General features: G+C 38.7%; 1 protein-coding gene across 1 annotated transcript in view; it reads left to right on the top strand.

The window, feature by feature from the left end:
- amd1 (adenosylmethionine decarboxylase 1) overlaps positions 1-13,458 on the top strand; it is a 49,288-nt gene that overhangs the window by 16,752 nt on the left and 19,078 nt on the right. The window contains exon 2 of the mRNA XM_062043286.1: positions 6,169-6,255. Within this exon, the coding sequence (XP_061899270.1) occupies positions 6,169-6,255 (87 nt within the window). The remainder of the gene's footprint in view (positions 1-6,168; positions 6,256-13,458) is intronic.

The raw sequence follows: 13,458 nt of genomic DNA, 5'->3' as shown, positions 1-13,458 counted from the left end.
CATCCAATTATCTCATTCTTTAACAAAGGCTATTTTTGTGTGGCGGGTGCACACGTCCATTTTCCAGCCGAGTGCAGATTAAAGGCTCACGAGGCTGTTGTCAGTATCAGGCTGGCTGCCTGCCAGTTCACTTCCAAATAAAGCTATGTGATTGACACTTGTAGTTGGCACTCACCTGAACCCAGTACTCCCTTCTTTTCCTCTCAAAGCCACTTCAACTTTAAAAGCTATTTTCTAGACCAGGGGTCGGCAACCCGCGGCTCCGGAGCCGCATGCGGCTCTTTGACCACTCTGATGCGGCTCAGCTGCATACTTGCCGACCCTCCGATTTTCCCAGGAGACTTGTGGATCTCAGTGCTTCTCTATGAAAACTCCAAGGGCAATTATAATCCTATTTTCACTCTAATTACTAAATAAAGGGCGTGCCCTAAATGCACTGCAGTAATTGTCCTCTATAGCATTTACAAGCAGCGTGCTAGCCCGGCCACATGTTGTATCTAGCTTTTACTTGCACACGTAGGAGACAGCAAAGCATACTTACTCATCAGCCACACAGCTTACACTGACGGTAGTGTAACACAACACAACCAATACCCAGAATCCCATGCAGCCCTAACTCTTCCGGTCTAGGTTATACACCCCCGCTATCACCAAACCCCCCCACACATCAACCCTCCCCCCTCCATGCGTCGGTTGAGCGGAAGAGTTAGGGCTGCATGGGATTCTGGGTATTTGTTGTGTTGTGTTTATGTTGTGTTACAGTGCAGATGTTCTCCAGAAATGTGTTTGTCATTCTTTTTTGGTGTGGGTTCAAAGTGTGGCGCATATTTGTAACGTAACAATGTTAAAGTTGTTTTTGTACGGCTACCGTCAGTGTAAGCTGTGTGGCTGTTGAAGTGGTACGCCTTGCTGTCACTTACGTGAGCAGGCTGAAGCTGCCCTCTACATGTGGTCGAGCAGGTACACTGTTTGGGCAGACTGTAGAGGGCGCCAAAAGCAGTGCCATCACACCCTGATATTTGGGAGTCTCCCGGAATTAATGAGAGGATTGGCAAGTATGACGCTATCAAGCGCCATTCATTCAAAACTCGCGGGCCGCACTAACATCAGATTTCCATATTAAGGTGCGTGCTGGTGCGAGCGTGTCTGAGACCCCTGGTTAACATAGCACAAAGCAATTTAAGCTTTGTATGCGGTGCTTTTCATTTTAAATTTCCTTTTTTTTTTTGTGGCTCCCATTATTTTCTTTAATTTGTGAAACTTGCCAAAATGGCTCTTTGAGTGGTAAAGGTTGCCGACCCCTGTTCTAGACTGTGATCAAATTTGCGCAAACCAACTTTTTCTTTTAGCCAGGCTGGTGAATTTATACATTTTCAGTGCACTCTTTAATCCCCAAAGGATATTACTAAAAGGCACCCCTTTTCTCACTCTTATGGGCACACGTAGTGTATTGTTTGGCCCCTCACTTGCACTCGTTTCTGGGAATCCGCTGTGTGGAAAACCTGATCCCTCCGAAACACCACAAATAGCCTGGGGTGTAAGTTTCACACTCAAGTGGGAGTTGACCTCGGCCTCCAATGACACTGTTCCGAGGCTGCTACATTGTCCCTCTGCGGCTGTCATTTTGTGCATTAGTGTGTGCATGTGGGCAGTGTCTTTTCAAACTGCCGTGACGCTCCTTCAAAATTCAAACACAATAAATTCAAACACAATAAAGCAGTGGTCCCCGACCACCGGTCCGTGACACATTTGCACAGAGACATGAAATAATTTATAACCGACCGCATTTCCTCATACTTGACTTTGGCCAGTCCCACCAGACACACCAATAAGCTTGTTCATAGATGTATTATACAACTCCTGATACAAGGTCGCCTTTTGTATATTTGTTACATGGGACAATGCACATTAATAAACATATACCATGTAAATGTGCCAAATCGTAGCCAAAAGCTACGTTCCGGTTGATGACCTAAGATCAGGGCGGATCAGGACCAAAGTGACCATAGTAGTTAAAAGTTCATAAGTCAGATCGAGAAGTGCTAAATTGTTGCATATAATTGATTGATTGAGAAGTTTATTGACATCTTAAAGAATTGAATCCATGTAATGCTTTAAAAAGTTTCCATTGTGCTCCATTCAATATTCATCACATTTGATACGTTCAACAATAAAATATATATAACCTGTGACGTGTATAAAAAATTATGTTTTAAAAAAAAAAAGGATAAATTATGTACATATACACAGTACAGTGTTTCCCATAAACTGCCAAGATACCTGTGGTGGTGGGGGCGTGGCTATGGGCGTGGTCACCATGACATAATCGAGTAATTTGCATAATTTACTACAATGATATGATTTTCTATAAAAAGGCTCAAAAAATGTATACTTACTAATTAATAATAACAGTTTTGTTTTAAACGTCTATCCTTCCATCCATTTTACAATATAATTACAACACTTTATGTACATATTTATATACAGATTTGAACAATAAGTTATTAACTGAAATATATTTATTAATTGTGGTTCTTACAAAAAATATATCTTATACAAATATAAAAGCTAAAATGTCTCTTAAAGCTCTGCCCCTTTAATTAGTGCATACTAAATAATTTAACTTTAGCCTACTACTACAACCATATTATTTACCAGCAACATAAAGTGAAACAGAGGCAGAGGTGTCCTGCCACAGTCAGTAACAAATAAACAGAAAACAGTAGTGGTGGTAGATAGACACAAAGCTTCATCAAACATGTGATCCACTGAACAAAGAGCTCCAAAAATCTTGATCCTAAACTTCTCTTTTGTAAAGTAAATCTGAACAGCCGATATGGGCATCTACATCAACTATAGGATTTGCCTGAGAAGCTTGACAGGACACAAAAAAATAATAATAATTTTAAAAAAAAATAAAATAAAATAAAAAAAATAAACAATTTTTTGTGGCGGCCTTAATTCTTTCGTGGCGGGCCGCCACAAATAAATGAATGTGTGGGAAACACTGCAGTATACATGACAGGTGATTTGAAAAACAATGTATACAAAAAATGGGGAGGTGGTATATACACTATGTACATGGATATATGCATATAATAATTGTGCTGAAGGTAGAAAATACACACCTTCTTGGACCTAGTAAATTAAAGTGCTGGTGTTATTGCACGTAGTTCTATTACACTAGTAGTTAGCATGTATTACACATGGAAAATTGGACCAAAAAAAGCTTACATTGGGTATGAAATATTGTAAATAAAAATGGAAATAGAAATCCACAGAAAAATATTGGAACTAATGGCAAGTATTTCTAGCTTGATTATATCAAAAAAGCCTACTGAGGGCAAAAACGAGTAAAAAAATGTCTATGGAGAGCTTTTTTGCAAAAGGTAAAATGCCAGGGCCTCCCATTAATTCTACTAATAAGTTTTTTTCATGTATTAATTTTTCATGCACTTATTTGCTATATTTATCTGCCACACATGGAAGGCAGGTCCGTGAAAATAATGCCTGCAAAAAAGGTCGGGGACCCCTGCAATAAAGGACATCAGGGTGTCACCATTTTTTTCCAGGGTCCATATGCGGTAACATTCTAATCCCAATGATGATCAGATGACATCAATTTCCACAAGCTTTCTACGTTCAATAGTAGATTTAGTTTTTATTGACCGATTCTGCCAAAGTTAGAGGGCCCTATTCACATCTGTCCTCAAAATGCACTGCACATTTAAAGACAAAATCTGTGTTTTTAGTCGTTATTAGTACAATGGTTCCCCAACCTGTGGGCACATTGCGTTCCACGACCAAAATCGTAACTCTGAAAACTGGTATTAAAGCAGCCCCTGCCCATCGAAATTATTTGGAAACAATTTCATCCCGAGTTTGGCTCCCCCAAGACTGCACAATTTTAACTTGTAACATTCCTTTAGACTGCTTGGTTTGATATGCAGTGGAGTTTGATTTTGAAATGTTAATATCATAGATGATCACCTTCATTCAATTGTGGCAGCCAATATTGTAATCATGATTATAATTTGATTAATTGTGAGCAGCCTGTTTAATCCTTGTCCGCAAAAACCATTCTCAGTTGTTTGGATAGATAAGAGGAGCAGTTGAGTGACAATGCATTGAAATTGAGTTAGAAGGTTCAATTAAGTGCACTTTAGATTGGTATCGATTGGCCACAGATCAGTATCTGCTGATTTCTGTGAAAAAGTATGTGATTGGCCAATGCTGATTAAAGTAGCAGTAGAGTGTTGTCTCTATATTGAAGCTGTTATCAGATATCTGACGTACAAGACCGAAAGACTCACAAAGTTTGCGAGTAAAGAGATATGATCAAGATAGTATCAATCTTACGGAGATTCCCGAGCCATTTTGAGAGATGATGAGCTAGCCAGACACGCGATCATGTGACGTAGAGGAGGAACCACAGATCCCTTCCATACCGACAATGCCAGTAACGCCTACTTTGGGACAAATGATGTTTCAGAACCTGATATATTTGATCTTGAATATATGGAGGGTGAGCTACAAATTGTAGAAGCTCTGCTAAACTGGTCCAGCTTTAGTGAAACACGAAGCACATGTAGCAGTATTGCTAAGTGCTAAACAAGAAATACAAACTACGAACGTAAGACAATAGCTTACTATACTGTCTGCTCTCACTGTGAGGACTGATAGGATGTCCATATCTTCCCGTCCAGATGAAGAATTCATTTTAGGGTTAAAAAAGTTGCTGATGGCAAGTCACACTGTCTTGGTTGTTTGTGTTTGTCTCCGTCACCGGGTATAAACTGAGTGTCACAGATGAACAGCTTCTAGATTCATGGCTAAATCCTCATATGAGTCATGATTCATCGTCTGGAATATAACAATAATAACTTATAATAACAATATTATCCATATTTGTTTAATATTCAGGTCAAGAGATGTAAATAGTGTTGTTTTCAGGTTTTGGATGGTTATTTAGAGAGTTTTGTGGGCAAAATAGAGAGCCCCTATAGACTCTATTGTTAGCTGACTGTTTATTGTATTTATTTACGACTTACAATGCATAAAAAAAGCAAAACGTGTTCATGTCTTACATGAGGATTGTGAATGATAAACTGCAGATCTCTTTCAAATGATTCTGAATTTCCAGTCTGACTGATCTGATAACCTGGTCAGAGTGCAGAAGCGTTGCTACTGTGACGTCTATCTCCGGAAACAGCCAAAGATATTTGGAGCGGAATATTCAAAATGGCTGACTGAATTTGTGGCGTTTTAGTGACGTTTAAAGGTTTTCGCATACTTTGCGGATTGTAAATACAATTAGATATGGTTTAATGGATACAATGGAACACAATTAAGCATATAAAGTCAACTTGTTTTTCCACTCTCCTGGTACTTTAATGCCTTTCAATGCCGATAAATAGTTATGATTAAAATTGCAAATCGAATCGTTATCAGTTTTTGGCAGAAAAATCGTAATTGGGCAAGCCAATTTTATTTATGGAGCACAATTTCTACACAAGGCAATTGAAAAAGCTTTACAGAAAATTAGAAGAAGGCAAACATAGATAAAAGTCATAATGCAAATTAAAATAAAAAGTACTATCATAAAAACAATCAATTAATTCAAAGAAATCAAATACTGTAGATAAAATATTTCCAGTTGTCATATGCACAATTAAAAATAAATATTTCCAGCTTGGATGTAAACATTGCCAGCTTTGATTGATGATTATTTTATTTATTTATTTATTTTTTAAATCGTGCAGATCGTACTATTATTGACTTTTAGTTGGAACATGTGTATGTAATAAAATAGAATAATGAACTAGTTTAAATGTTGTTACTTTGTCAATTGCGCTCATCTTTAAATAAACACATTACTGTTACAAGAAGGTAATAGTAAAAAACTAAATTGCTCCTTACACCTTCTCTTTTTCTTCTTGGTGTTTTGATGTTTGCTCTTTCCCCAAACTGCTGATGCTACCAAAATTCCATTGATAAACAAGGCCAGTGTTCAAATATCTGCATAACCCACATTTTCTGTGCATTGCAGCAAGTATCACTTTCTTCATCACACCCATGTACTGCTTACTGTATGTTGACCATACCTTGTCTGGACCTTGAATACCTTTTGTAAGGATGTCGCTAAAACGTTTTCCTGTTCCCTTTTAGGTTTGAATGGGACAAACTTCTGGAGAATGTGCACTGTTTGATCATAAGTGTGACAAAGACTGACAAGCAGGAAGCTTATATACTCAGGTGAGATGTGGAGCAGGACGTCTACCGGGGTTTGGCTATGATTAGAACCAAGGTCGGGATTAGACTGGTCGTCTGTACGTCTTTCCACATTTTTGTTGCCACTTTCAGGTAACGGGACTAAGCAGTGGCCCCTCTGATTTTAAGATGCCAAAATAGGCTACATTTTATCTTGATCCAAATTGTCTTCTAGATCAGGGGTTTTGATTTTAACTTGCTAAAATAGGCTACATTTTATCTTGATCCAAATTGTCTTCTAGATCAGGGGTTTTGATTTTAACTTGCTAAAATAGGCTACATTTTATCTTGATCCAAAATGTCTTCTAGATCAGGGGTTTTGATTTTAACTTGCTAAAATAGGCTACATTTTATCTTGATCCAAAATGTCTTCTAGATCAGGGGTTTTGATTTTAACTTGCTAAATTAGGCTACATTTTATCTTGATCCAAATTGTCTTCTAGATCAGGGGTTTTGATTTTAACTTGCTAAAATAGGCTACATTTTATCTTGATCCAAAATGTCTTCTAGATCAGGGGTTTTTGAAGTCTAAAACTGTGGGCTCTTAGTAGCTTGACCCCCCACTGATTCGTCCAAAAGCACTCTTTCATGTCAAAGATCGTGGCATATAATACTACCATTTACGCCAGGCCTGGGCAATTATTTTGACCCCTGATCAAGAACTCCCTTGGTGCTGATCTGTTAAAAGCAGCCTCAGTACCTTGGGGTTGTGTTTGATCAGTCCATGTCTTTGGAAGGTCACTGTCGTCAACTGACCAAAAACTATTTTTATCATCTCAGAAATATTTCTAAAGTGAAAAATGTGTTGTCAAAATTGGATCTGGAAATGATCATTCACACGTTCATTTCGTCTTGTATTGACTATTGCAATTATCTCTCTTCTTTTCAACAAGTCAACGCTAAAGAGACTTCAGACGGTACAAAACGCGGCTGCCAGACTTTAGACCGGTACACCCGGAACAGCCCATATCACCCCCGTTTGATCCAGTCTTCATTGGCTTCCAGTCAAATTCCGCATTGAGTTTAAGATTTTATTCCTGACACTCCGTGTGTTGCATGGTGGGGCCCCTCAGTACATCGCTGACTTGCTATGCCCCTACTCTTCAGGGCGCAGTCTCCGGTCTTCAGGCCAGGATCTTCTCAAGATCCCAAAAAACTTGTTTTAAAACCCGTGGAGACCTGGCATTCCAGGCTATAGCTCCCAGACTCTGGAACAACTTGCACCAGTCCCTCCGTGATCTTGACTGTGTTGACACTTTTAAGAAACATTTGAAAACTTTTCTTCTTAGTAAAGCTTTTAGTTTAGATTAGTTTTCATATAATGGTTGTTTTAGTTCACCAATGCTTTGTCATTTGATCTGTTAAAAGCGCTTTATAAATAAAATGTACTTACTTACTTACTTGCATCAGCTCTGCCCTTTGAATGTCTTTAATGTCCTTTGATGTTCTTTGATGTTTCCCTCTTACACACATGCTTATGTGTGCTATGGCTTTGAGTTTTTTGGTTTTTTTCCTTGGCCTCAGTCTGGACCCTCTCTCCAGAGGCCCAGGCTTAGGCCATGTCTACACTAAGTTGTTTAACCCCTTAAACGAATAACTATTTAGCCAAATTTAGAGAGAAGAATCTGTCTAGGGGCCGGTACATCTGATTTTTAGGCACACTAATACAAAACCTCACAATAATGTCTGAATGCTAAAAATGTTATGACAGACCGCCTTAAATGGAATGGAATTGTACATTTTTTTTACTGAATGAGACACCCAGAATGTACATGAAAATAAAAAATGTGGGATTTACAATATTGACTATGAAGGATAAAACACTGAATATTGACAACATATGAACGTCTCCATCCACATATTTTACAATCAATCGAAATGCAACAAACAGTGAAATATGAACGCAAAGGGTCAAAATAAACCCACCTACAATCTGATACATCTGATACATCACTAAGCTTTAGAACTTTGTTGTAAAAATCTCCTTCCGCGTCTGTCCCTGACACACGCATTTCAGGCTCTGGAAACCCTCTGTGGAAACGCTCCCCACCCACACTGCTTGGTGCCTAAAAGTAACTGATTAAATGACCATAGTAACTAATTAGATGACCATAGTAACTACTTAGATGACCATAGTAACTACTTAGATGACCATAGTAACTAATTAGGTGACCATAGTAACTAATTAGATTACCATAGTAATTAGATGACCATAGTAACTAATTAGGTGACCATAGTAACTAATTAGATGATCATAGTAACTAGTATATCATGCAAAAATGCAGATTCCAACCATTCATTTTTTCATTTTTTTATTTATTTCAGGCAATGACAAAGAAGTACAAGATGACAAAACATAATCTACACTATTGAAATACTTAGTATAGTTGAAGACTTACGGTCATTAGAAAACATGAGTGCACATCATAATGGCAGCTACACTTTACATCTTAAACACCTAAAAAAAATTATTTGGGAATGTCCGGCGAGCCAGATTGAAAAGCTTAATGGGCCGCATGTGATTGATTGATTGAGACTTTTATTAGTAGGTTGCACAGTGAAGTACATATTCCCTACAATTGACCACTAAATGGTAACACCCCAATAAGTTTTTCAACTTGTTTAAGTCGGGGTCCACTTAAATTGATTCATGATACAGATATATACTATCAGATATATACTATCATCATAATACAGTCATCACACAAGATAATCACATTGAATTATTTACATTATTTACAATCCGGGGTGTGGAGGGGGGGGGGGGGGGGTTAGGTTTGGTTTTTATCATCAGTCATCAACAATTGAGAACAGAGAAATGGACATTACTAACCTAACCTGATTAATTGTGACAATGATATCCACACATTGAGATGTATACCATAATACATTGTCTTTAACTTAACAGCCTCTTCCTCAATGCACACTGCAAATAGACAGCTTTGTTATACCAATTTTACATTCTACAGTATACCGTATTTCCTTGATTTGGCGCCGGGAATATAGTATTCGCCTGCCTAGAATTACAGCCGGGTCAAACTCGTTTCGCAAAATAATTAGCGCATGCTTGGCACTTCGGTCAAATATGAGTCATTAAATGACTCCCGCCTCCTGGTGGTAGAGGGCGCTAGTGATCCTTCTTGCGACTACCAGTACTGCGGGAGACAGGTACTGCAGAAGAAGACAACAAGCAGCAAGCATGAGCAGCGATTGTTTGCTTGCACTTTTAACATGGAGGATTACATATCTAAAATAAAACAGTTTTCTAAACTGGACTTTCAATCGAAGCAGGAGGTAATAATTAAAGGAATATCTCCAGAGACTTTTAAAATTGAAGAAAGATAAGAAAGACTGCCTTTGATCAGAAGCAGCTGCACATGGACCCATTTACAAGTAAAGGTAAGATCATAATAACGTTTTTTTTAATTAAATGTGCTTTTCATGATAAGGTATGCGCCGGAGTGAGAAGAGGTTTTAAAATAATTAGCGCATGCTTGCCCATTCCGCATGGTTTTGGTAACCGCAGGAGTGAGAAGAGTGTTTTAAATTAATTAGCGCCCCTGCGGCTATTCAAGGAAATACGGTAATCCATGGATGTTGTAACAGCATTTAATGGTTGCACACTTGGGTGAATTCCGACCAAAAAATAGATTGGTATCCAGTCTAATGTGTGTCAGTAATGGCTGATGGCAGCCATTACTGCGATGTGCCCCTCAGTGGAAATGTTAGACACCCCTGCTAGACTTACTAACATAACATGTGGGATCAATTCCATAACAAACGGGCAGAAGGTCCAACTGGAGGATGACAATAGGAGATTTGTTGCATTGGTCTTTTTTTTGTACTTTTAACATGGGGCAGCATGCTCTTAAACGCGTACCATTTTATTCTGAAAATCAATCGATGAATTTTGTGTCCTACTTCCTGTCCCGCCCTACACCATCTGTGGAAAATCACTATGGTTTTACTTGCAGCAGCCGATAAAAATAGAAGCCTTGCGTATTTGCTGCTGAGAGCTTCAGAGCGTTGGACATGAGACGGAGAAGACATGTTGGAAGTTGAACTAATGACCAGAGTAGAAACCTAGTATCGACTTGCAGCTGTGGCGCGGCCGCAATGCCAAGTGCACTTGGTGGAACTAGGGGTCAGTTGTATGGAATTGTTTACTCTTTTACGGATACAATTGCTACAATATGAATTCCCTAATGTTCAACGTGGGTTTTGCTGTCTCCCTTTAATAGTCGCTATAGATGGGGTTGCAGTGTTTCCCATAGACGGCCAAGATACATGTGGGGGCGTGGCTATGGGCGTGGTCAACATGACATCATCAAGTAATTTGCATAATTTACTACAATGATATGATTTTCTCTAAAAAGCCTCAAAAAATGTATACTTACTAATTAATAACAGTTTTGTTTTAAACGTCCATCCATTCATCCATTTTACAATATAATTACAACACTTTATGTACATATTTATATACAGATTTGAACAATAACTTATTCACTGAAATATATTTATTAATTGTAGTTCTTACAAAAAATGTATCTTATAAAATATAAAAGCTAAAATGTCTCTTAAAGCTCTGCCCCTTTAATTAGTGCATACTAAATAATTTAACTTTAGCCTACTACTACAAGCATATTATTTACCAGCAACATAAAGTGAAACAGAGGCAGAGGTGTCCTGCCACAGTCAGTAACAAATAAACAGAAAACAGTAGTGGTCAAATACAAATAAGGCAACAAGAGAAGTATCCTACACTTCTCTTTTGTAAAGTAAATCTGAACAGCCTATATGGGCATCTACATCTACTATATGATTTGCCTGAGAAGCTGGACAGGACAAAAAAAAATAAATTTAAAAAAAATAAATTAAAAAAAATATTTTTTTATTTATTTGTGGCAGACGTAATTCTTTCGTGGCGGGCCGCCACAAATAAATGAATGTGCGGGAAACACTAGGTTGACTGTACATACTTACGGACCACAATTTGCTACGAGACCTGTAGGTAGGTCTTTATTGTCATTGCACAAGTACAACGAAACTTTGTTTTCAGCACAAACCCGTTCAAGATGAGACAAACAAACAGGGTTACAGAACAGGAACGCTGATGGGTCGCCACAAGGTGCCCCGCCCCGTAAAAGATTGGAAAAAGGTCAACGCTGGGGAAGGATGAGTAAAAAAAAATACAATCTAGACTAGGCTCCTAAGGGGAAAACAACCTCCATAGCAAAGCACATATACATATTACAACGTACATCTCCAGATATCTAGCAACAGAGGGGAGGGAGTAGGGGGCCATGGTGGCAGGCTGCAGCTCTTCAGGCTCTGCCCGTCTGTCCATCACCCCTATGGGATTTGCGTCAAGGGCGTTGGATGGGGGGGTTGGGGTATGTGTGGCGTATATTTTTTTGTGAATGCATGTGCGTGTGTCTCTGTTCCGCGGCCTTGATGTGGTGCAGCCGATAGTCAGTCCAAAGTCAACAACAGGTGTGTGTCCATGAGAGACAAGAAGGGAGTTTGTTGTGTCTTCGCCGTACTGTCCTTCGGGAGAGTCTCCAAGCCAGGGAAGCAATCCAAGTTAGAATGTTTTGTATGCCAGTAAAAATAACATTTGCTTTTCACTCTAAATTGTCATAACTACCAGCAAGTGTTCCCATTTGAAATAACATGTAATGCAATATTATAATTGAATCATTTTGATTCAGGCCACTGATAGGGGTGAAGTAGTGACGTCATCATGGAATTGGCATAATTGCCCATTCTTTTTTTGTCACAGGTGCATTGTGTTTTCGAGCAAGGGCCAACAGGTACAGTAGCACCAGAATTATTTGTGGTGGGCCACGACCAACAAATGAATGTATGGGAAGCACTGATGTGGTTGAAGTAACTCCTTTCTTTTACACTCCAAATGATTAAAGTTAAAGTATTAAGATGTATATAATATTTTCAAATTTCAGGAATGGCCTCTCTCCAATAGTCACCTGCTTCCAATTAAAGTATTTTAGGTAAATAAGCACCTTAGCTATAATTGGAGCTTTGGATCAGGGGTGTCAAAACGTTTTCCACAAAAAAAATGATACATTTTGTGTTTTTTGTCTTGGTGCATTGACCCTGGAGAGAGAGCAGTGTGCATGAGAGAGGATGTGTTGTAGGAAGTGAGCCTGCTGTTTGCATTAAGAGTTAAAAATAGCGTCAGACTGTGCGTGACTGTCTGGATGTTACAATATTTTATGCTGAAGCTGCGCTTTTTTTCCAAGATACCGCAGGGATGTTATGCAGGAAACACTTAGTGGTTTTCAAACCGACCATTATCTGACGATTTCATAGGATGATATTAAGCTGCATTTCTTAATATATTAAGTATCATTATCCAGTGATATAAACATGTTAGACACTGACAGAAAGCCAGTATAAGGCATTCTAATAGCTAAGCTTAACCTAGTTTTAAACCCCAATAAGTGCTTAAAAGTTGAAGAAGTGTAGATGTAGCAACTTTATTAACAAGTAGCTTAAAGGCCTACTGAAATGAATTTTTTTTTTATAGCAGATCTATTCTATGTGTCATACTTGATCATTTCGCGATATTGCCATATTTTTGCTAAAAGGATTTAGTAGAGAACGACGATAAAGATCGCAACTTTTGGTATCTGATTAAAAAAAAAGCATTGCCCCTACCGGAAGTAGCGTGACGTAGTCAGTTGTACATTTCCGCAAAGTTCCCTATTGTTTACAGTGATGGCGGCCAGAAGTGAGAGCGATTCGGACCGAGAAAACGACGATTACCCCATTAATTTGAGCGAGGATGAAAGATTTGTGGATGAGGAAAGTGCAAGTGAAGGATTAGAGGGCAGTGGAAGCGATTCAGATAGGGAAGATGCTGTGAGAGGCGGTTGGGACCTGATATTCAGCTGGGAATGACTACAACAGTAAATAAACACAAGACATATATATACTCTATTAGCCACAACACAACCAGGCTTATATATAATATGCCACAAATTAATCCCACATAAAAACACCTAGGTGTTTGTTATGCTAGCTCCTAGCTATAGCTAGGAGCTAGTATACTAGCTCCCGTCCATATAACCCGCCAATACAATTCAAACACCTGCACAACACACACAATCACTCAGCCCAAAGGACCGTTTACCTAACCCAAGGTTCATAAAGCTTATATATTTA

The sequence above is a fragment of the Entelurus aequoreus genome, linkage group LG03 (assembly GCF_033978785.1).
Source record: "Entelurus aequoreus isolate RoL-2023_Sb linkage group LG03, RoL_Eaeq_v1.1, whole genome shotgun sequence".
In the NCBI taxonomy this organism is placed as follows: Eukaryota; Metazoa; Chordata; class Actinopteri; order Syngnathiformes; family Syngnathidae; genus Entelurus; species Entelurus aequoreus.
Note: the sequence above shows the minus strand (reverse complement) of the source record. Positions and strands in the feature narration are given on the sequence as shown.